This window comes from Centroberyx affinis, unplaced genomic scaffold (assembly GCF_046629955.1).
Source record: "Centroberyx affinis isolate AG114_WGS23_722 - 3 ecotype Tasmania unplaced genomic scaffold, CSIRO-AGI_Caff_v1 ptg001025l_1, whole genome shotgun sequence".
Taxonomy (NCBI): Eukaryota; Metazoa; Chordata; class Actinopteri; order Beryciformes; family Berycidae; genus Centroberyx; species Centroberyx affinis.
Window position 1 is genome coordinate 146,697 of NW_027279585.1, and position 23,818 is coordinate 170,514.

The following is a 23,818-nucleotide window of genomic DNA, read 5'->3' on the forward strand; positions in this document are numbered from 1 at the left end:
ACCGGACACAGATAACATGGTTAAAAACAGCTGCAAGACAGGACACAGTGAGGCTCGTCTACAGCTGAAATACGAACTAATCCCACTGAAAGAGGCAAAGGAGCAAGACAGGTTGGTCTTTCAATATTTTTAAAGACCTTTATTAGTTACCAGCAGCTTTCTTTCCAATCAATTTGTGGCATCAACATCAAGATACAGTTCTAAACCATTTCCAACTTAAAATTTAATAACTGAAAGAGGCACTGTCGTCTTGTGATTCAGGTAAGAGACGATGCCACGTTGAGTTCCTTTCCTGCGAAAACTTTTACGATGGGTTTTTATCAGCATAAGCCAGTCCTTAAGTAGAGAGCTCTGCCTCAGAGAAGACGGTCCAGGGTGGGGGGGAGGAAGAGGGGACGGGGCGGCCCGCTGCTGCCGAGACGTGCCTTTCTGCTGGATGTCCTGCACGAGAATTCATTTACCCTTGGTGGCCTTCTGTGCGGACTTGGTGACCTTTCCACCGCCGGCGGCCTTCTTCTCGACGGCCTTGATGACGCCGACGGCCACGGTCTGCCTCATGTCACGAACAGCGAAGCGACCTGGAGGAGGGAGGACATGGTTGAGATGTGAGCATTACTCAAAGCCATCCTCATGAATTTTGAGTCAAATTACATTAAGTGTGCTCCCTTTGGTGCCAAATGAACCATCGTTGCCAAGTTGTGCATATACTGAACCAAGGAGAGGGAGGGGTCAATTACCATCCCTCAATGAAGAGTCTGCTTATAAAGGGCCCTTTGTCAGGTGTTAGGAGCGCATTGATCACTTACCGAGGGGAGGGTAGTCGGAGAAGCTCTCCACGCACATGGGCTTGCCAGGGGTCATGTCGACGATGGCGGCGTCTCCAGACTTCAGGAACTTGGGGTTGTCCTCAAGCTTCTTGCCGGAACGACGGTCGATCTTCTCCTTGAGCTCGTTGAACTTGCAGGCGATGTGAGCGGTGTGGCAATCCAGCACGGGGGCGTAACCCTGAGCGATCTGGCCAGGGTGGTTCAGGATGATGACCTGTGGAAACATTTGCCATTAGATGTGTACCAATTACAGCACAATGCCATGGAACAGATTCAGTGATTAGTTAACTATGCCAACCTGGGCGGTGAAGTGGCCAGCCTCCATGGGAGGGTCGTTCTTGCTGTCGCCGGCCACGTTTCCACGACGGATGTCCTTGACGGACACGTTCTTGACGTTGAAGCCGACGTTGTCTCCGGGGTTAGCCTCAGTCAGAGACTCGTGGTGCATCTCCACAGACTTGACCTCAGTGGTCACGTTGGCGGGGGCAAAAGTGACAACTGTGCCAGGCTTCAGGATACCGGTCTCCACACGGCCCACGGGGACTGTTCCAATACCTGACAAGAGACAGAACATGTGTGATGATACATTTTTAACAAACTACAAAACGGCACCAATTTGTTACTGTGACAATACAGAACTCATGGCGTGTTCTTACCGCCGATTTTGTAGACGTCCTGCAGGGGCAGACGGAGGGGCTTCTCAGTGGGACGGGAGGGGGGCAGGATGGCATCCAGGGCCTCCAGCAGGGTGGTTCCACTGGCATTACCCTCCTTGCGCTCAATCTTCCATCCCTTGAACCAGCCCATCTACAATGACAAATTAAGAATGAGCTCACCTTTAAGAGCTGTTGCTGTCAAATTCAGTGCCACAACACAAGCAGTGAACAGCTGCTCACCTTGTCGCTGCTTTCCAGCATGTTGTCTCCGTGCCACCCGGAGATGGGGACGAAGGCCACGGTGGCGGGGTTGTAACCGATCTTCTTGATGTAGGCGCTCACTTCCTTGGTGATCTCCTCGAAGCGCTTCTGGCTGTAAGGGGGCTCGGTGGAGTCCATCTTGTTGACGCCAACGATGAGCTGCTTAACACCGAGGGTGAAGGCCAGCAGGGCGTGCTCGCGGGTCTGGCCGTTCTTGGAGATACCGGCCTCGAACTCACCCACGCCACCGGCAACAATCAGCACGGCGCAGTCGGCCTGAATGGACACAGTGAATTTAGACACTTTAATCATCATGTTTTGTGGGTACAGGCCTGAAAAACTAATTGAGGCTGCACACTCAATTGCTTCAATGCAGCTATGCCTACAGTACCACTGCCTACAAATCAGAGTTGGGTAAATGTGCAAGATAAGGTCAAAGTTTGCATTTCAGTAAATACCAAACATTTACCTGAGAGGTTCCAGTGATCATGTTCTTGATGAAGTCCCTGTGTCCAGGGGCATCAATGATGGTCACGTAGTACCTGGAGGTCTCGAACTTCCACAGAGCGATGTCGATGGTGATACCACGCTCACGCTCGGCCTTCAGCTTGTCCAGAACCCAGGCGTACTTGAAGGAGCCCTTGCCCATCTGAAGAGGGATGAATCATCATTTGAGTCATTTTTTTTTTTTTTTAATTTACTTATGTGATTATTTACATTTACAATTTAAGACAACTTAATTCAAACAGGCTGTATCTGTAACCAGTGTGGCAGGCCTGAGGCCTCCATTGAACAAAGTGCACCGTCATTATCAATGCTGCTTGCGTAAGCCCCACCCCGCCTGCGCGCACTCGCTACCCACACCCAAGTGCCGGGTAGAAGGGGTCGGAGGAGGCACGCTGACGACGCCATCTTTAACTCAACGATTACAAGCTAAAAGATCGGATAATTATAATTAAAAAAATAAGCTGCTCACCTCAGCGGCTTCCTTCTCAAACTTCTCAATGGTTCTCTTGTCAATTCCTCCGCACTTGTAGATCAAGTGGCCGGTGGTGGTGGACTTGCCGGAGTCGACATGGCCGATGACCACGATGTTGATGTGGATCTTTTCCTTTCCCATTGTGTAGTTTCTGTTGAAAAAGAGTCCCATTCGTTAACAGTTAGCCCACATCATTTTCAGATGCTACACATTAGCCTAGCTAACATTACCAGCTAATGGTGTAACGTACGTGTTAAACCTGTGACACCTCGGGCCGGTTTGACTTTTGTATTCATTTTGTTAGTAGTGCTGCTTCACAAATGAACACCGGAAAGCCCCAAAACCGCTCAAATACATGTAACGGCAATTCAAGAGATCAAATTACTCATCGGATTTGGTCGAGGGGATTGGAGGCTTGGACCGGTGGCTACTAGGCCGCACTCGGCCACAGGCCAAGCGGGACACGTGTTACTTCATGGGCCACGTCGTGTAAAGTTACAGAAAGATTTCCAAATATTCACAAGTCATTTGCCCACACCTGTCGTCTGAGCATATGCACAGTTGTTTCAGGAGGCTGGAGAAAAGAAATGCCTTTCCAGCATCCTCACATAGTCGCTTTCTCAAGCCCCTTTGTTCCTTTACGCACCGTTTTCCCCTCCCCCATTTTAGCGGATTTTCTTTCTAAAGTGGTGCTTTACAAAAAAAAAGACATAATAAAACTCGTCTAAACTCCATAAAAACCACATGGCGCTGACATCGACCGTAACCAGAGACAGCAAGTGGGAACCCGAGATTTCCAGGCATAATCCACGTAAAAAAAATCCACAGGTTAATTTAAGTATTACATAACGGAAGCGCCAAAGTTGAGGGAAAACGTTTCAAACATCATAAAAAAAAAACCCTAGGTAAATCTCACAAACGTCCAGACACGAAGGCCCTACTCTCCATCCACCGTAAGAGTTGAAGCTAAATCGCACTTACCGGTGTTACTGGTTTTCTCGGCCAAAGCTGCTGCCCCTAGCCAGGTAACAGAAAGAGGAAGAGTGATGGTTGACTGGGAGGTTTTATACCGAAGGGGAGGCGGCCAGACTTCCCGTCGCCCTCCCCGGTGCAACCCCGCAAATCACACACATTCCTGCAAAAAACGTCACCACGTCGTATGAACCGAAACATGTTAAATCTGGAATTTCGTTGTTTTCCCCCCCAGTTTTGATCCAAAAACCCCACACCAAGCCCGACCAAACCCCCCCCACAACATAGTGTAGAATTCCACAGTTGGTCGGTAAACTTTGTGTTGTCAAACAACTTCGATTCATTTTACTTTTTTTGGTTTTGTTTTTCCCCCCCACCTCAACTTCCTCGTCTTTCATTGATGATCAGCTGATCTCAACGCTCTGGGCTACACCACTGTGCTCTGGAAACTGTTTTTGCTTTGCCTTGCGAAAAAAACAACTCGGCTATAGTAATCCTATGGTGAACTTCAGAGGAATACTATACAAATATCACAGCAAAGCTATAAGCTAACATATGACATCTCATAGGAATATTATAGTGATACCATTGGAGATATAAATACCATAAAGTATGATACATTTTCAGTACCACAGACACACTAAGTCACTATAAATATGACATTATAGAGATTTTTTCCATTAGATATAGCTTTACCCACTGACATATTACTTGTCCAATTAATTATTAATTGTCTTCATCTTAATTGGCTGCTTAAGTGGTTTAGTTAGATGAAATGTACCTTCAAAAAATTAAGTTATATAGGCATACAAAAGCACTCAGACACACATTATGAGACAGATAACTACACTATTACAAATATACAATAATGTAATCCCCCCCCACACACACACAACTTTATATTTTGTATGTACGTTATTCAAAGATACTGTGTCTGGCAAGGTAGTTACAGCACAAAGACCCCCCCCACACACACACGCACACACACACACACACACACACACACACACACACACACACACACACACACTCATCAGCCTAACAAGATTATCTCAATCCTGGAGATTTGCATTCAAACAGTGCTGACGGAGACAAAATAAAGACGAGTCTGCCGAAGGCCTCCACCTTATCTTCCTGTCATTTACATTCAAACAAGACCAAGCGGCCGTTTGAGTGAATTAAGTGTTGCTGCTGTGCCCAAGGTGGGAAATTAACATCAGCCACTGGCAACATGTCGGTAAATCCTGACTGTGGCTGATGAGTTTGTATTCTACTCTAAAAAATATAGTTTTCCGATAAAATACTTAAAGCATCTGGCTGATTTTGAAGATTTCTAGCCTCTGTGGCTGGAAGATAAAAACGGCCGATACACAATTCTCATCTTTTTTTTTTATTTATTCATCCAGAGAATGGTTTTCCTGATGAAATAATAGAAGTGAATAATTTTGATGGATTGAAAGAAAAAAAAACTCTGGTTAAAGTGGGTGGAAGAAGTCAGGAAATAGGTGTGTTTAGTCACTGGGATGCTGCTCAGGGGGGTCAGGAGGTCAGAATCAGGGAGTCTGGTTTTGCCTCCATCACCGTGGCACGATGCCCAATATAGAGGCAGCTGGCATCCCTGAGCGGCTCTCCTAATCCCTGTCTGCCTCCTCCTACACACACACACACACACACACACACACACACACACACACACACACACACACACACACACACACACCACACGCTCAGTCCTCCTCCCTCCAGTTCAGGTATCAGCCACTCCAACTTGGCAGCTGCTGCTTTCACTCAGCGGAGCAACGAGAGCAGAGAGAGAGAGAGAGAGGGAAAGAAGGAGAGGAGAGGAGAGGCGAGGAGGGAGGGAGAGAGAGAGAGAGTGAGTGAGAGGTGGGAAGGGGGAGATACGAGGAGAGGAGAGATAAGGAGACGGGGGAGGAGAGAGAGCGGCAACTTGCTAATAGTGTTGTAAAATAAAGGGCAAATGACCAGCACCTTTGCTGTCAGGGAGGGGGCAGAGAGATCAAGAGCTGTGATGATATAATAATAATAATAATAAGAAGAAGAAGAAGAAGAAGAAGAAATGTATTTGTATAGCACTTTTCAAAACAACTTAAAAAGTGCTTTACACAATAAAAGAATAATAAAACAACGCAATAAAACAGAGAAAACAAGGATAACATGACAAATGATAACATGAAAATGCTTAGAGTAAAAAGTTTACAGAAAAGCCAGTCTAAAAAAGTGGGTCTTTAAGAGTGTTTTAAAAGTTCATACACACTTAGCTAATCTGAGCCCGTTCCATAGTTTTGGGGCCCTGACAGAAAAACGCTCGATCCCCTCTTGAAATGAATTTGGATTAGGAGAGACTTTCCCGCAGACCTCAGGTTACAAACAGGCTCATAAGGAATTAAAAGATCTAAAATGTTATCTGGGGCCTGTCCAAGTCGTGCTTTAAAAGTGCTGAGTAAAATTTTTAAATCAATTCTTACATTTATAGGTAGCCAGTGCAATGATGATGCTAGGACAGGGGTGATATGCTCCCGTTTCTTTAGACCCATTAGCATTCTGGCAGCAGCGTTTTGGACTAGCTGGAGGCGTGAGATTTTCTCCTGGGCGAGGCAGGTATAAAGGGAGTTACAGTAATCCAGGCGAGAGGATATAAAAGCATGAATAACTTTCGTTAAAGAGATAATTTATTGTTATATCTTATTGTTAAAGATATGTGGAGAAAGGGCAGGCTTTATTTACTGTGAAAAGAGATGAAAAAGTTAAGGTATACAGCACAGAATGAGTAAACATGTAAAATATAATTGCAGGTATTTAATTGTAAAATTAATCTAGGGAAATCCCTGGCACGCAGCCTGTAAACCCCTCCTGCAAGGCATATAAACTAATGAGTTCAATTTGTTTGCTACAGAACAGGTTCTGCTGTATTTTAAGATCCATCCCATAATGCATCCTGCAAGACATCTACAGACCGAAGAGATACTGAGCGGCGGAAGAGCAGGGTCATGGTTTGGTACACGAGGAGTGTAGTCTTTTAAAAGATCTGCTGTAAACCACGATGTTGAGCAACAATCATCCACACTTTAATCCTATCTCTTCCTCTCATAACAGAGGCTTAAATATGTGGTTTGAACCAATTTACAGTGGTATGAATACGACACAGTAAGTTCCGGTGTGCAACCAGCAGAGTGTCTCTAAAGGAAGGACTCATTGGGTTGCAGTCCAGCTTTCTAGGCCTTCATACAGTCCAGCAGGGCCTTTTCAAACAGCTTGAGACTTAAACACTGAGAAATTCACATTGATCAGCTGTTAAGACGTCTGAATGGTTATAGACATCTGGGCTAAAATGAGGCTACATAGGGTTTAAAAGTGAAACGGGATGAAGGGAGTCTTCTGGGGTAAATGACAAAAATAAAGCATTATTTTGTACTTATGTACTTCTCTGGTGTATAATTTTTTATATTTACAGCTGTTCATGTATGGTTTAAATGCATTTCTGCATTAAAACTGGGCTGTACATAGCCAAAAAGATCCTGGGCTTTATGACAGATAAAGCAGAGACGCGACATTGAAATAACGTCTAGTGCTCAGTGGGTAATTAGACTGGGTGTCATCCAACAGGCCTGTGAGCCTTTTTGAGTCCCATTCATAGTGCATCAAATACATACAGTGGTATGATACAGACAAGGGTGGAAGTAACTAATTACATTTACTCACATTACTGTAATTGAGTAGCTTTTTTGTGTAATGTACGTTTATATTGAAGTATTGTACTTCCCTACATTTTAAATCACATCCATTACAGAGGACAGATTTTGTGTCTCTTCATGATCAACAGAAACTGGACAAGTGTAAATTGACATCTGGCTTTATTTATGAACTATATTTTCTAATTTTCCAATTAAAAGAATAGAGTTTGAGCTCTGTCCTCTCGTCCTTTTAGAATCACATGGAAAAGATCACAGCTAACAACGTTCTCTTTTCTAAAAAGTAAGTCAGTAATGTACTCTGAGTGCATTTTAAATGAGCTACTTTTTTACTTTAAGTAGATTTTTACACCAGTACTTTTATTTCTACTTGAGTAGGGAATTGTAGCACTCTTTCCACTGCTGGATACAGATTTTACCTGTATTTGTCATTGTCACTGTCATACTGCGGTGACAGCGGAGGAATGGTGGAATGCAACACCTGAAAGACGGGATCGACGTACCAGCGAACACACGAGAGCGAGGGAGCGACGTATGAAGAAAGTATGTTCGGCATGACAAGAGTCAAACCTGTGAAATTAATCACACTGGAAAAGACAAAGACATTCAAGTTGTAAACTCAGGAGGGAAACCCCGCTCATAATTGAGGTGTTTTACAGTGAAAGTGCTCAGGTTGGGCCTCTCTGCCACTAAAACATCCACCTTGAGGCTACTCATTTGGCCTGAAGTACTGACTGACAGCCTGAGGGCGACAGAAACAAATGCACCTATAATACAGCACCCCTAGGCGTAAAAACACATAGTTTTAAGGCAGATTGCTGCCTCTGAAGTCTACCTGCAGGGGAGTTAAGCATGGACCTTTGACCTTTGTGATTACTGTTTTGTGACAGCAGCAGGTTGTTAGGAGCCAAGTGGAGCTGACAGAGAAGTAGCGGAAAAGAGACAGAAGGGATGAGTGGAAGATAGAGAGAAAGATGGAGGGAGTAGGAGGGGAGAGGCGTTGGATTCGAGGAGCATGCCAGCCTACAGAGGGGCGGAGCAAAAAGAAAACACTGGCGGAGACCCAGGGTGAGCTCAGCGTTCAGGGTGACACCCAGACACACAGGCATGGAAGAACTTGACCTGTTTTTAGCAGAGCATGAGGGGAGTGTGAGGGTAGGGAGGGGGAGAAGACACACACGCGCACGCGCACACACACACACACACACACACACACACACACACACACCGAGCAGCATACTTTCATGCTCGCCAATTACTCAGCACGTTCCCCGCCGGGTCGCACCGGCATATCAAGATCTCACAACCTTTGTTCACAGCCTTAGACTGAGGACATGCTGACCGTTTCACACAATCAAGTGGACAAACACACACACACACACACACACACATACATACACAAATGCACACACACACACACACAAGTAGTAGCGATCTTTCTGTGTAAGCACGGTGGAAGAATCTAAATACAGTTTGACTGATTAATACATAACCTATTATGATGCTGACTGAATCGAGCGAAGTACAACAGCTGTGATCTTATTTCTAGAACAGGACAGGAGAGTGGGAAGTGTGTGTGTGTGTGTGTGTGTGTGTGTGTGTGTGAGGGAGAGAGAGTATGTGATTCCACAGGCAGAGTGGCAGTTCCTGGCAGGACGTCAATGATGAGTCATCGGGTATGAGTGGTGGTTATAGCAACCGGAGAGACCAGAGCTGTTCAATGCCTTTAACTACTGAACAAGTCTGCTGTTTGTTTGTGTATGGTGTAGATAGATAGATAGATAGATAGATAGATTGGTAGATAGATAGATAGATAGATAGGGAGGTAGGTAGGTAGGTAGGTAGGTAGATAGATAGATAGATAGATAGATAGATAGATAGGGAGGTAGATAGATAGATAGATAGATAGATTGGTAGATAGATAGATAGATAGATAGGGAGGTAGGTAGGTAGGTAGGTAGATAGATAGATAGATAGATAGATAGATAGGGAGGTAGGTAGGTAGGTAGATAGATAGATAGATAGATAGATAGATAGATAGATAGATAGATAGATAGATAGATAGATAGATAGATAGATAGATAGATAGATAGATAGATAGATAGATAGATAGATAGATAGATAGATAGATAGATAGATAGATAGATAGATAGATAGATAGGTAGGTAGGTAGATAGGTAGGTATAGGTAGGTAGATAGATAGATAGATAGATAGATAGATAGATAGGTAGGTCGGTAGGAGATAGATAGATAGATAGATCGGTAGTTAGGTAGGACATAGATAGATAGATAGATAGACAGATAGATTGATAGATAGGTAGGTAGGTATATAGATAGGTAGGTAGGTAGGTAGGAGATAGATAGATAGATAGATAGATAGATAGATAGATAGATCCTCAAGCTATTTGACTGCCTTGCAAGTCAAATAAGACACTCTCTGCTTTGTTTTAATGACATTTTATTAATCAAACAGTGTGCAGACTAATCCCTGGTGCATCAGAATCACATTCATCTGCCAATAACATTTAATACATTCTATCCAGTATAACTAAGGTGTGTGTTGAGGGTTGCAGCATAAAGTCTCTGATTGATTTTGATGCCGATATTCACAAGATCCCATGGTGTGTGTGTGTGTGTGTGTGTGGGTGTGTGTGTGGGTGTGGGTGTGTGTGATGTTGATATTCATCTTCATACCAGCAGAGCTTAGGCAACTCAATCTAAATTACAATGTAGGTACAGTGTATGCAAATCCCATCTGGGCCAGAGGCAACTGTTAATGCAAATGAAGCACATTTGCAACACATAGTCCCCCCTCCCCCCCCCTCCTCCACCTCTGGGACAAGACAACAGAGGAATCCTGACGTTCACACTTGCAAACAAAGTGCTTCCATTTGGTGTCGGGCCTGTTGGCTGGATTTGTCTCACACCAACTGATAAGTAGGAGAAGTTTTTAACACAAGTATATTAGATCTAAACCCACAGGGGATACCATTCATTAAGCTTTGACTCTTAGTGTCGGGCTGTGGAAATAAAGCTTTTGAGATTAATGGTTACTGCATTTTGTTTTATGTTTTCTGACCCAAAAGGTTACATGGTCAGTTGTATTTTAAGTGAGTTTTATGACCCTTTGAGCCTTGGAACCTAAATGTCAGGGAGAAAATACTCATTTCATGTCTGAGAGAATCTTACTTTTTACAGATTTAATCTGACAACACTAGGTAGGTTTACTGATTCAGGATCACAGGTCCATGACCTATGAACTCCTCTATGATTTAAAAATCAAACTGCTCTCATATCACTTCTCTTAGATACAGGTAGGTGATGAAGCCAACCTAAAAGGAGAAGAAAAGAAGGAAAAAAGGGAGTTTTACTAGAAATAAATGGGAGTTAGTAATCTAGAATAAACTTTACTGATTCTGATTTATTGTCCCAAGTACATATAGGCACATACAATTAGCACTTTTCAAAAGTGACTTACAAAGTGCTTTAAAGACAATTATAAACAATAAATAAACAATAAACAGAAAATGGAAATATGTTAGTAAGATGTCTGTTTGAAAGAAAAAAAAAGAAGTACAATTTTGTTTATGAGAGGAAAATCACCTCCTTGAAGATACCATACAAATACAGGATACTGTCTCAGATCAGTTTTGTCTATCTGGACACAAGGAATGAATGAATGAATGATTAGTCTCATAGGGACCAATCAATAATCCTGGCTCAGCACTAATTCCTGAGAGGCTGATCAATAAAAGCCCTGTAGTCTGCTTTATTCTGAGACTAAGACGTCCAGCAGTCTTACATTGCTTTACTCTTTTACAAAGAGCAAATATCGGCCCGTATCAATACCATAAATCTGATTGTAAACAAAGAGAAGCTTATATAGAGAAAAAAAAAACTTTCCCTCAGTGGTTTCAGAATGAATCAATAAATTATGGGGAGACATAAACACATAATGAAACGCTGAAACATAAATATAGCCTATTTCAAGTTGGCAAGATTTTGTGGTTATATCATAGACCGCAAAAATAAGGGTTATATCCTAAAAAAAAACCCAGTAGGCTGCTTTCTCAATGCGCGTTAACACCGTAAATGTTCTAATAGAGCCGCCAATACAGATAAACAGCGTCCCCTAAAAGTACTAACTGACATATCATTTGATGGACCCGTAGTTCACAGTCGAGTATGACAGATCAAAAAGCCACAGCGTAAACCGGACTACTGAAAAATACATATTAATAGGACACTTGGAAACTGTAGACTGTGAAAATGTAGGGGGAGCAGAATCCCGTTACACCCGAGCGGACTTGACCCCGGTAATGAACATCCGGGTTGTCACCAAAATCTGATGCAAGCTCCACCGTTAGCCTAGCAAGACCACCCAGTGTGAGCGATCCTGAGTTATTTTAACAAAAACCATGCAATTTACACATTACACGGTTAGAAAATGTACGAAGGGATAACCGATAAAATAAAACCCATGAAAAATTTAATTCATTTACCCACCTTTCTGTTTGAGGAATAGGGTTTACCCATCTATTTAGATTTAGACTTGTGATAAATATTTATCAGAAAAAGTCTTAGGCTACAGTAGTCAAACTAACTAACTATATATAGGGCATTTTAAGAGGTGGAAAGCATAAATCATAACTTTTCTTAAAATATGATTGCTAAAAATGGGTTTTTGTTGATATTAGTGGTGTTTTGTGTTATGATTGTCACTGACTGGGGGTTAAATAGTTCCACCCCACCTGTTTATTTTCCACAACTCCACTATTCTCTATAACAATAGCTTTGATTTATAATTTTTTAGGTCTATTCTATGTATCAGTGTAGTGTCCAATATATATTTTGGAGTGTTTTGCATTTTGTTTGTTCTCTTGTCCTTTATGTTTATGAAAGCCCACTGACAGACCAATGTCAGACCTGTCTGTATGTCTCTAGCGCCATCTATTGGCAGAGAGGAGATGCGTAGTAAAAGCACACCTCGTTGCCCTCTGGTGGGGCAATTAATGCTGATGGCGCTTTAAATCCAATGGAAAAAATACTGAAATTCACATCATTGCTTTATTTCATCTTTTTTTAACATGAGAATATTTGTGTGAAAACATTTGAATAAAGCCCTTTGACCCTCTTGTCTCACCTTGTTGCTTGCTGCTGGGAGTATCGCCCAGAGAGAGAGAGAGAGAGAGAGAGAGAAATTCTCAAAATGTAAATTTTGAGAATATTTTGGTCATATTTTCACTGTTATCTCTCTACCTACAAAACAGAGTCATGGAATTCTGGACAAAATCATATCTAACAATACAAATATTCTCAGATTTGGGTCCGAGAGACAAAATCTCATCAAATGGGGGTCCGTGGCCCTAATGTGGACTAAATTAGGGGTCCTTGATATGAAAAAGGTTGAGAATCACTACTCTAATGTCTCCAGTGTCATTATAAAACGATAAAAAGACTCTTCTTGAATGTTCTGTACAATGGCACACAGCAGCTCCTGTGCATTTTATCGTGGCAAAGGTATGGGTTTGATGTTTTCTTTTCCTGGTTCAATATCTTTATTTAAAGAAAGCACAGACAGTCACAGTTACAGCAAAAAGTGTGTGTTGTTGTTCTAAGAAACACTCTAAGAAGATGTATGATGACTTCTTAGAAGGTTTGATGGGTTTGACACAAGTTTGACAGCGTGGGGGAAAAAAAACGTGATGACGTATGCTCTCGTATGAAAGTTTGCTAGCTTGTTAGCATTATTATGTGACTTCCAGACAATTAAATAATAATGACCAAGGTTATGAACAATTATAAAACACCATATACATTTCATATAGATTATTAGAGCCCAAAAACAACCACAGAAAATATCGTATTCTTGTTTTGCCCATAGAAATTGAACGGGGGCGTGGCCTTTTTGAAACATCACGTGAGGCCCTTTTCATGTTGTCACGGTAACAGCTAAACCGGTGCATACAACTTCCTGTGGCAAGTTTCTTTTTGCGACTTGTTGACAAACCAATCCAACAAAAACAACAAAATTGTAATGGTTACTAGCACTAGATACATAATGTAACAAATAAAAAGTGTTGGGCGGGTTGTGGAGCGATTAGGGCGTAGCTGGCAACAGGAAGTTGTAATGCACCGCGGTTTCTCAATCGGCTACAAAATCACGAAGTCCCAGTCCCTACCAAGCCATGGTCCCTACTAGCCAGATGGTTTGATCTCGCGAATCCACCTGCCTCGCAAGGTAAGGCCACAGCAGCCCGTGAACAGGACCTATTCAGCCGGTTCGTAGTTGGCGTCTAGGACCAATTTGGAAATCACCCACTGTTATCTCCAAAGAAGAAGAAGAAGCTCTTCATTTCATTAGAAACGTTTTCTCAACTTGGGATAATTTCCTCGATCTTTCCAGGTAAATGCCTCCAAGATAAATATTTGTAATCGAGACACATGTTTATATTAGTAGTCTAATAGCATGTTATATGAAATATGACCGCCGTCATTTTATCATTGAAAATGTCATTAAGTAAATTAACACTGTGTGATGCAAGTTAATTCTGGAAAAAAGGACAGTTAAGAATGAATAATTGGAAGAATGAATGACAGCTAGCTACCCGCTAGCTAACACCCAGTGGATGTAAGCGGTCACCCAGTGGGTGATATACTAACTAATAGCTTGTTTGTCAAATCACGTTTGAATTTTCAGGTGAGTTTAAAAGACTGGCTGATCAAAAGAAGAAATAATTAATAATTGACAATAAATGTCAATAATTGTTTTAAAGATTATACTTTTATTATGTTCAATAAAAGTGTATTTTCCTACACCTCATATGTAAGCTAGACAGACATTTCCCCTGCTCATTACTGAGCACAAATGTACTGTATGTACTTAGCCCTTCTGGTGACCGGCAGACACATGGGGTGCATTCCATTTGGCCAAAATGCGTCCTCTCCTCCGTCCTCGCGGCCTCGTCTCCTCGCTGACTCGGCATCCAAAAATGAGCCGCCATCATGAAGGACGTTCCAATTGGTCAAAAAACGCATGAAGGATCCTTCATGTCTCCTCGGGTGCATTGTCTTGTGTCTCCTCCTCCGTCCTCGCGACCTCGTCTCCTCGCTGACCCGGCATCCAAAAATGAGCCGCCATCATTAAGGATGTTCCAATTGGTTAAAAGACACATGAAGGATCCTTCAAGTATCCTCGCCTCCGTCCTCCAATAAGGCGTGTTCGGAGGATACTCAGGTGTATCCTCGATGCGGAAATAATGAGTGAAGTCAATTAACTATTGGCACGTGCGGATATAAGCCCGCCTCCATCCCATCAGAAAACGTGCGGATATTGGCAGAAAAAATATCCACAGGTGTAAGTAGCTAACCTGACTTGCCAGATGATTCCGCGAATCCAGCTGCCTCGCAAGGTAAGTAAGTAGCACCAACTTGTTATATATTTTTCAAACAGAAATAGCAGAGGTTTTAAATGTTAGCCTAACATTTGTTAATGAAGGGGTATACTTAAATGTTCATATACTGACAGATCTGCTGTAGTTGTAGGATGTCAAACTTTTCCCAAATAGGCATCAGTAAATTATTTTAAGGCTTGAATGTGATATAGGGACAGAGGAGACGGCCAGCTGATCCTCCAGCGCATAGTGGGGTGAGTGGGGGGCAAGTAACGTGAATTTTATAGGCTATGGAGTTATTTTATAGGATTTATCATTAATATGAATGACATTCCATGGTCTAATAAGCCTAAATGAAATCCGTTCATTAGGACATATAGAAATAGCCTATAAATGCACACATGCGTCTCTTTTACCATGCGCGTCTCTTTCTAACAGGACCTCAAGTCACCAGCAACGGGCTCTGGGTCTGAGGATGGGGAGCAAACGGCTGCAGCTGGCCCCGGTTCTCCCTCATGCATGAGGCTATCGGCGGGAGGCCGTCGGCGCTCCCTCCCGCTTTAACAGACTCATGTGGAGGACCAGCAGCCGGAGTCAGCCGCTGTGCGCCCCCCCTCCAGCCCCGATCCCAGTCCCCCTGACGAGCAACCGGGGCCATCAGATGCTGCTGCCCGCTCCCATGTGTGACCTCCGCGGCTTCCTCGGGTCCCCCGGCAGCCAAGAGGCGAAGAGGAGAGGGAGCTGCTGGGGTTTCTCCGGGAAGTGACCGAGGACGCACGGGCTGAGCAGCAGACGGAGCGATTTTCAACTATATTAGAGACAGTTTTATTTTATTTTTTTAATGTAAAAAAAATAAATAAAATGCAAATTTCTCTGCCTTTTAGGCGTAGCCTACCTCTGTTTCCATTCTCACCATATTCATAACCTTGGTCACGGTGCGTAATGACCGTTGCCATGACAGCACATATTTTCATCATGAAGGCCGGTATGTTTGTCTTTTGCTGGAATCACTTCTGTGTCTTCTCTGGATCACCAGCTGGTTTGCTGCGTTTGTTTGATGTGTCTCTCATTCAGTATTCATCATGCTTATGAATTGTGTTTGTGTGTGTTGCCATGGAATTTCTCTTCTGGAGAATAAATTCTTACTAAACATTAACAGCATTTCCTTGTTTTAAATCGCACATTTTGCTCTTACAGCTAGATCTATGGTTATTTGGGAATTGTATTTATTTATTTAGGAATAAAAAGAAAGCACTTTGGTTCATTGCCAGTAAGTGTCAAACAGCCCACATGATCGTTGTCTAATCCAAGTCGCATAAAGGATAAAAGTTGGACAATTTGTACAGCACCTTTCTTATCAGTGCTGCAAAGTGCTTCACAAAATTAAAATGTAGCAGACAGAATAACAAAAAAACTGAATAAAAACAGAAACAGAAACGCTTTTTAGGCATTAGGGATTTTTTGTTCTACCTTTATTGAGGTAGAAAAGGCCCACTAGAGGCTGGCATAATTTAGATGAATTAAACATTAATCTGAACTTTGTTAAACGTTTTTATGTGGATAAAACATGAGCCTTAGAATAATTTAGACAGCTGTCATCCTGAGCGGGACGAGCCTCAACGCAACGCTTCACACGTCCAGTTCAATATGGCGGAGTGAAGACGTTCCAATTGACAAGCCAGGTTCACTCGCCTCCTCGCATCTTCTCCTCGTTTCCTCCGTGACCTTTGACCGAGGAGTCGAGGAAGAGACGCGAGGCGAGGAGACGAGGAGAAATCGTTACCAAATGGAATGCACCCATGGAAACCTCCCGGCAGCGCGCTTTGCGCACGCGCGTGCTTCACCTCCGCTGCCACAACTCCATCCTAGGGGAAACACTGATATATGAGGCTATATTCTGTTTTGGCTACTGTAAGTCTTCTTTGACAGAAAAAAAACAGTATTCCCAATAACTCGAGATGGTCAGTGGCTGTGTGTGTGCGCGTGTGCGCGTGTTTCACACACAGAGGAGAGAGGGAATTCCTCCCGTTTAGGCCTGCAGATATCAAATATTATTTGTATGTGTTTTAAGGAAGTCCTCCTTGGATAATGTTGAATGCGTCATAATTTTATGCTGTAGGTGTCCTTTCTCCCGAACCTCATCTGTTTGGGAGATCCAGAGAGTCTTCTCAACACTGATCTGTAACATGAACAAAAGTAGGTTTTTGACCTTATACCAATTTTAAAATGTGTCCATGTCGACCACCAGAGCTTCTAATTTAGTTTCTACTTTTGTCTTGACAGTTTTCATCATTCTTCTGCTGGGTGTAATAAGCCCCTCAGAGAACTCTTCAATTAGACCAAGTCCAAGTAAGTCTTAATCTTCTGTTTATACCAGTCTGAATAATGTACTGAAAAAAAGGTTTTACCTGTTATTTATGTGGCTTACTCATAGATGCGTCCTGTTGCAGGTGGAAATAATTCTGTGTTCAAGGTCTTCGCCTGCAAGGAAATAGGATGTGATGCGAATGTGACTAAAGTGTGGTGCAACGATAAAGTGATTTTGAGCAAAAAGGATATTCCGAACTGCAAAAGCAGTTTACACCTCATGCAGGTCTGCAATTGCAGTGGTTTGGTGTTAGTGAATTCAACCGGTATTTGTGAATTCGAAGGGGACAACGGAGACCATATTGAGACTCAAATCAGTACAGGTATTCAACTTTTATGGATAGATGCCTTAATCTACAATGTGATTTTTTTTTTCTAATTCAGCAGCTGATTTTAATTCCTAGAAAACAATCACAGATTCAACAGCTGCTGACACTGATGATGTTGAATTATAAAATTACACACAAGCCTCACCCACCCACCCACCCGGCCTCCAGTTTCCTCCCACAGTCCAAAGATATGCAAGTCAGGTGAATTGGAGACTCTAAATTGCCCATAGGCATGAATGTGAGTGTGTTTGATATGATATGATGTAGTAGACTATAGCATATGGCATGTATAGTAGCCTATATGATGCAGTATAGTATATGATATGGTATGTAAAACCCTTTGAGACATACCTGTGATAAAGGGCTATATAAGTAAACTGGACTTGTCCCCATTTTCCTCATCAAAACTCAACAGCATCATATCCTGTCTATTGGTAAATGTACCAAATACTCAGGTTATTCGATCTAATATATCTCTACTTCTTTTTTTTTTTTTACTTCTACTCTCGACCGTCACGTCACGCCACAGTTGTTGAATGTGTGATTGTCACGGATTGTATTGATAGTATGTATGAATAGAGGCTAAAGTGTGAAATGCATAAATAAACGCCTGGAAACTATAGTGAAAGTAAAGAGCTGTGTTTTTTTTTTTTTTTTTTTTTTTTCTCTAAGGTGAAGACGCTGCCAGCCTCTGTCCCTCTGACCTCCACCAGGAGCACTCTGAGGACACGACAGGTGCAGGGAAAACACTCAATAAGTGCACATGACCACAGTGAAGTCATATGGATATGCTTGCTGATAATTTGAGAGCACATTTGGCTAGCTGTTGTAGCAAAGGTCCCTCTTGGCCACACTGTAAACAGTTGATAACAATGTCAGATAGTGTGAGTCAAATCATTTTGTTTATTGTGTGGCTTTGTGGTAAAAGGGAGAGATTTACTATGGTCTGTGGAACAGTAAAGGTGGAGAGAGCAACAGGACTGCTGTTGGGACTGTGTAGGTCTGTGTGAAAGGGATTTCCACGAAGACGTTAGCAAGTGTGTAAACAGACAAAAATCTGGCACTTTTTAGACCACAGTTGATTATGGTACGACAGTTTTGGTAGGCATACGTATTGCTGTAATGGCATCAGAGCCATTTATTGAGAAGGGGCTTGTTTGCAATGGCCAATAGGGTCTCTGTGTGCACCCCGGGGAGACCACCGGGAGACCCCTGGGACTAAGACTCCCACACTCAATTCTCGTCCCAGTCCGGCCCTGCGTTACGTCACGTCTGGTCACACAGGTCATTGTTTCGATTGATCATTGACTGGAGTTTTTCCTTTTGCCTGCAGCTGGTGTGACATCACCACCGACATCCAGTGATGGTGAAGAAAATTCTAAGGCCCAACAACATAAAATCATCGGTGGAGTTTCGGGTGAGTGCTGAACACCGTTAAATCTGCTGCTTACGCCACATTTCTTCTGCTTCTGGGTTAGCGACTGTTGTCAGCAGCCACTGGTACGTCTCACCTAAACCTTTCACACCTTTAAACCCATGTAGTCTATGATATATTATTCTTTAAATTCTGAAAAAGAATATTTGCTGCTGCTAATCCTACTTGCTTCTGCTCTGTCCTCTCCTGTGTCTTGGGAATGCTTCACCTGCTTTCACTCAGGACTGGAATGCTTGTCTTTCAAACGCTATCCAAACTAAAGATAATAAGGTGAGATTTAAATTTTATGCTGTGGTGCGTGCATCATGTATTTATACAGTTATCTGAAATATCCATCTCTTGTTACCACAGGTGGAGTCCTAGTGCTTCTAGTTGCTTCGATTGTACTTGGGGTCTTCTGTGTGAGAAGGTGACAAATGTTTGCCACAGAAATGCGCCCATGCTATATAATGGTATTCAATTAAAATTAAAATGTTTCTCACTTTTATTACAGGCGAAACGAGAGGCAGAATAGACAGCAAATACAGTAAGTAAAATACATTATTAAGTTCAATTTATTTAAAGTGCGTTATCACAAGTCCCAACACACTTATACACACTTACTATAAAAGATACATTTAAAAGAACAGTAAAAACAGCTCATATCCCATAGAATATAATGAAATATCAGTATAAAACAAGGATGAAACACTACACAGGAAATAAACCAGTACATAAGGAAGAAGAATGTTACATGATCTTGGATGTTGGACCAGCTAGACTATTTAGGCTACACCATGGAATTTAGAGAGTAAGTGTGTTTTAAGTTTTGCCTTAAAAACAGAAATGGAGCTTGCCTCTCTAAGTTAAGAAAATGATCTTAAAGTCTGCTCTTTCCTGTACTGGGAGCCAATGTCGGTTGATCAAAAGGGGGGGCGATGTGATCATATTTCTTAGTTCCAGTTAAAATTCTGGCTGCAGCATTTTGGACCAACTGGAGTGATCTAAGAGCTGAAATTGGGAGGCTGGAGAAGAGAGAATTGCAGTAATCAAGCCTTGATGAAACAAATTAAAGTCACTGAGTCCCCCAGTGATAGGATTGGTTGGATTTCGGTGATGGGAAAAAAATGCCGACTTAACAATGGCCTTAATGTGAGATTCAAAAGAGAGGGAGGAGTCACTAGGTTCCATCACACATTAGACAGATCACATTACCAACACTTGCTCATGTTAAATATGAACTTCTTTCAGTGAACCCGGTGTGGATGTACCCCTGGCAAATGTGATAGCTGCTGTGTGAAACGGGAGAGAGGTATGTGCTCACTGAATAGGCAGCATAGCCACAGTATGTGTGACTGTGGGCAGAAAGATACTCACTCTGGGATGTCGTCTTACACCTTTAGAGATGCTGCTGATGGTCCCGGACTGGATGATGACAACCCTCCTCAGCCTGATCATGGAGGATGAACCGCAGCAGCTTCTCTATTGACAAGAGAAGGCACAGCCCCTGATTTATCAATCAGAGAATAGTACTGTTTATTGCGTGTAGTTAGGATTAATGAGGCAACCTTGGGTGTTCTGGCTGAGAGTACATACCTCCAGAGATGGGCGGCTGCGGTATCTAAATTAAATGCATTTGGAATACTCAGTGGTGGAAGAAGTACTGAGATCTTTTACTTAAGTACTGAGATCTTTTACTTAAGTAAAAGTAGCAATACAGCAATGTAAAGATACTCCATTACAAGTAAAAGTCCTGCATTCAAAATCTTACTTAAGTAAAAGAACATAAGTATTGGCAGCAAAATGTACTTAGAGTATCAAAGTAAACGTACTCATTATGCAAACTGTCCCCATTTAGAGAGTTATATTTTTCATAAATTATTGGAATATTAATACTGATTTGTTGACATACATGCATTTATTGACATAGAGCATTTTAAAGTTGTCAACATGAAGCTAGTCTTAACAATTTAGCTATACTTTTGGGTAGTCTAATTTATAACAATGCTATTTTATAGTTATTTTATAAAGATGATCAAATGTTTTAAATATAAAATATTGATCTGAAAAGTAACTAGTAACTATAGCTGTGAAATGAATGTAGTGGAGTAAAAAGTACATTATTTCCCTCTGTGTTCAAACAAGCTCTCTGCAGGAAGATCAGACCCTACCTGTCTGAGCATGCAGCACAACTCCTGGTACAGGCTCTTGTAATATCACGCCTTGACTACTGCAACTCCTTACTGGCAGGGCTCCCGGCATGTACGCTCAAACCTCTGCAGATGATCCAGAACGCGGCGTCTGGTCTTCAACCGGCCCAAAAGAGCACATGTCACTCCGCTATTCATATCCCTCCACTGGCTCCCAGTTGCTGCCCGCATCAAGTTCAAGTCCTTGATGCTCGCCTACAAAACAATAACCAAAACGGCTCCGACCTACCTGAACTCCCTCATTCAGGTCTACGCTCCCTCCCGCTCACTACGCTCTGCCATGGAGCGGCGCCTGGTGCTGCCACCTCAGCAAGGCCCTAAGTCTCTAGCCAGACTCTTCTCTTCTGTGGTTCCCCGGTGGTGGAACGAGTTGCCAAACTCCATTCGATCCGCAGAATCCCTCTCTATCCTTAAGAAAAGGCTAAAGACCCAGCTCTTTAGCGAATACCTCCTTTCATATAAAAAAAATAAAAAAATAAAAATTGATGCACTCTATGCATTACCTCATAGCACTGCCTTGTAGCACTCCCTCGTAGCACCTATGTCCTGTTGGACCAGAACTTAGCTCTATAGCACTTACTCTCGTTGTTCTCTCCTATCTAGAAACTTGCTTGTGTTGTATGCAAATCTCATGTGTAAGTCGCTTTGGATAAAAGCGTCTGCCAAATGTGAAATTGTAATTGTAATTTCCCTCTAAAATGTAGTGGAGTATAAGTACAAAGTAGCATAAAATGGAAATACTCAAGTAAAGTACAAGTACCTCAAAATTGTACTTAAGTACAGTACTTGAGTAAATGTACTTAGTTACTTTCCACCACTGGGAATACTTAGAAGTAAACTGCTGGCGCTACTAGTAGTACAGTATTGGTATGCTATTCAGTTGTTCAGCCAATATGGGATTCAGAGTCAATGCACTGAGTTGCCTTTTGTGTTTTTATTGCATATTGCATATAGCAGTGTATTTCTGATTTCTGTCAGTTGGTTTAGTAAATGCTGTTTTTTTTTTATACAAGGACCTTACTGTGAAACAGCCTTCCACTTAGCATCAAACTGTCAGAATCCAGAGAGGTTTTTAGAGGTCAGGTCCGGGCTCATCTCTGGGGTAAGATGATGGGGTCAGATAGATAATGACAGGCAGGTCCTGTGAGCATATTGTGTTTTTTCTTCATCATTATGTTTGATTTGTGAAATGCTATTAGGATGTATTGATTATGACTAAAAGGGAAGATACTAGGACAGGGATTGAAGTTTCATGTCTGTTGTTTTTATATTACAGTTTTTTCTGAATGCTTAAACACTAACAGTGATTCTTGAAGCACTATCTCTGAAACCATTAACACTTGTAGCCAATGCATTTACCAAGTGTGCCAAACTGAATACACATTCTCTGCTTCACACTCAGTTTGTCATTTTATAACACACTTTTTGCAAAACTGTAAACACAACTCACTGCTTTACACTCAGTTTGCAATTTACGTAATACACTTCTAGCAACACTGTAAACTTATGGCCAGACCCACAAAGAAGGTGATATTTAGCCTATTTTTTTCTGTTCTTTTTTTTCTAGCACAAATGTTTTTGTTTTCTTCTACTGCGCTTTTGTTGTTTGAGGAGTGTTACTGTAGAACATTTTGAGAAAAAAAACAAAAAACTTTTCCCCCTTATTTGTATTGATAGTGTGTTATGTTTGGAATACACATCCATACTTTACACATTTTGATACCTGTGTGTATGTGTGTTTACTACATGTATGACAAAACTTTATTGCAAACTGCTATGCCCTGCACACAGAAAAAGCAAAAGCCACAAGTGTTTTTCATTTATACTATCAGTGCGTAGTTGGTGCTTCGTGTGCTTATTCAAATTATGGTTTGTGTGAACTGTATTGACGCAAAAACACAATTTTTTTAGAATTTGAAGAATTTTGCAAGAATTTTTTGCCTTTGCAAGAGATGTATAATGTTTTGCAGGTTTGGTGTAAGGTTTTGTGGTTAGTGTGTAGAGTTTTGCAAAAGCCTATAGTTTCAAAGATAGTGCCTAAGCAATCAGAAAAAAACTGTAAGGTTGTCTTTGGATTTTTGTTGCTTGTTGTTTTATAGGATTCTATGGATGTTATCTGTTACTGTCGGTCCTGTTTTCTGACATCAGGGACCATGTTGGAAATAAGCGTTCTCACGTTTACATGTTACCACTTGGATTCATTGTCTTCTATATCCATTAATAAAATCAAGCAATCAATCAATCCAGTCGGTCACTGATCCCCTTGTAGATTTCTAAGTCTAGGTAGTGTATTCTTGTGTATTTTAATACATATTTAATTGCTTTTGAGTATTTTGTAATTTATATTTGACCAGAGGGAAAAAATTAAGATGTCATTTGTACCAAGATACTTTTAGTTGTACTATTTGTTTTGATACTTCCTCGGCCTCTGGCTCCTACTATCATGCACTGTTTGAGAGATCAAACCACTGTGAATAAAAATGTACTGTATGTGCTAACGCAACCTATTTAAAACTGCAAGCTCAAGCTTAGAAAAAGGGCAGTATTATGTGGCACTGGGATTTCATTGTGAAATTTTATTACTGATGATGGTTTTCATGCATGGCACTTGTTTTTATGTACTGTTTCTATAATAATGTTGGAATAATGTCAGTGTTTCCCAAATGCTTTGCAAATACAAATGACATGCATTTTAA

The 23,818-nt window shown here is 41.8% G+C and overlaps 1 protein-coding gene and 2 long non-coding RNA genes across 3 annotated transcripts; 2 read left to right on the forward strand and 1 right to left on the reverse strand.

The window, feature by feature from the left end:
• Positions 1-124: 124 nt before the first annotated feature.
• On the reverse strand, positions 125-3,775 carry LOC139646958 (elongation factor 1-alpha-like). The gene is made up of 8 exons (XM_071522764.1): positions 3,705-3,775; positions 2,721-2,874; positions 2,214-2,393; positions 1,724-2,020; positions 1,484-1,634; positions 1,126-1,382; positions 807-1,041; positions 125-578 (listed from the first exon to the last, which is right to left on the reverse strand). The coding sequence occupies exons 2-8, from the start codon at positions 2,862-2,864 to the stop codon at positions 454-456; spliced, it is 1,389 nt and encodes a 462-aa protein (XP_071378865.1). The 5' UTR covers positions 2,865-2,874; positions 3,705-3,775; the 3' UTR covers positions 125-453.
• A 9,829-nt stretch (positions 3,776-13,604) lies between these two features.
• On the forward strand, positions 13,605-17,472 carry LOC139646965 (uncharacterized). Its single transcript, XR_011695499.1, has 4 exons — positions 13,605-13,814; positions 16,922-16,998; positions 17,086-17,151; positions 17,253-17,472. It is a non-coding gene; the product is annotated as an uncharacterized lncRNA (long non-coding RNA).
• A 696-nt stretch (positions 17,473-18,168) lies between these two features.
• On the forward strand, positions 18,169-23,739 carry LOC139646940 (uncharacterized). Its single transcript, XR_011695498.1, has 6 exons — positions 18,169-18,233; positions 18,832-18,915; positions 19,285-19,342; positions 19,427-19,459; positions 20,164-20,224; positions 20,316-23,739. It is a non-coding gene; the product is annotated as an uncharacterized lncRNA (long non-coding RNA).
• The last annotated feature ends 79 nt before the right edge of the window (positions 23,740-23,818 follow it).

Excerpts from the sequence above, each read along its gene's own strand:
- LOC139646958 (XM_071522764.1), bottom strand. The coding sequence starts at position 2,864 with ATGGGAAAGGAAAAGATCCACATCAACATCGTGGTCATCGGCCATGTC. Across the intron at positions 2,394-2,720 it reads TTGAGAAGGAAGCCGCTGAG|ATGGGCAAGGGCTCCTTCAA; the intron begins GTGAGCAGCTTA and ends ATCCCTCTTCAG. Across the intron at positions 1,635-1,723 it reads TGCTGGAAAGCAGCGACAAG|ATGGGCTGGTTCAAGGGATG; the intron begins GTGAGCAGCTGT and ends TTGTCATTGTAG.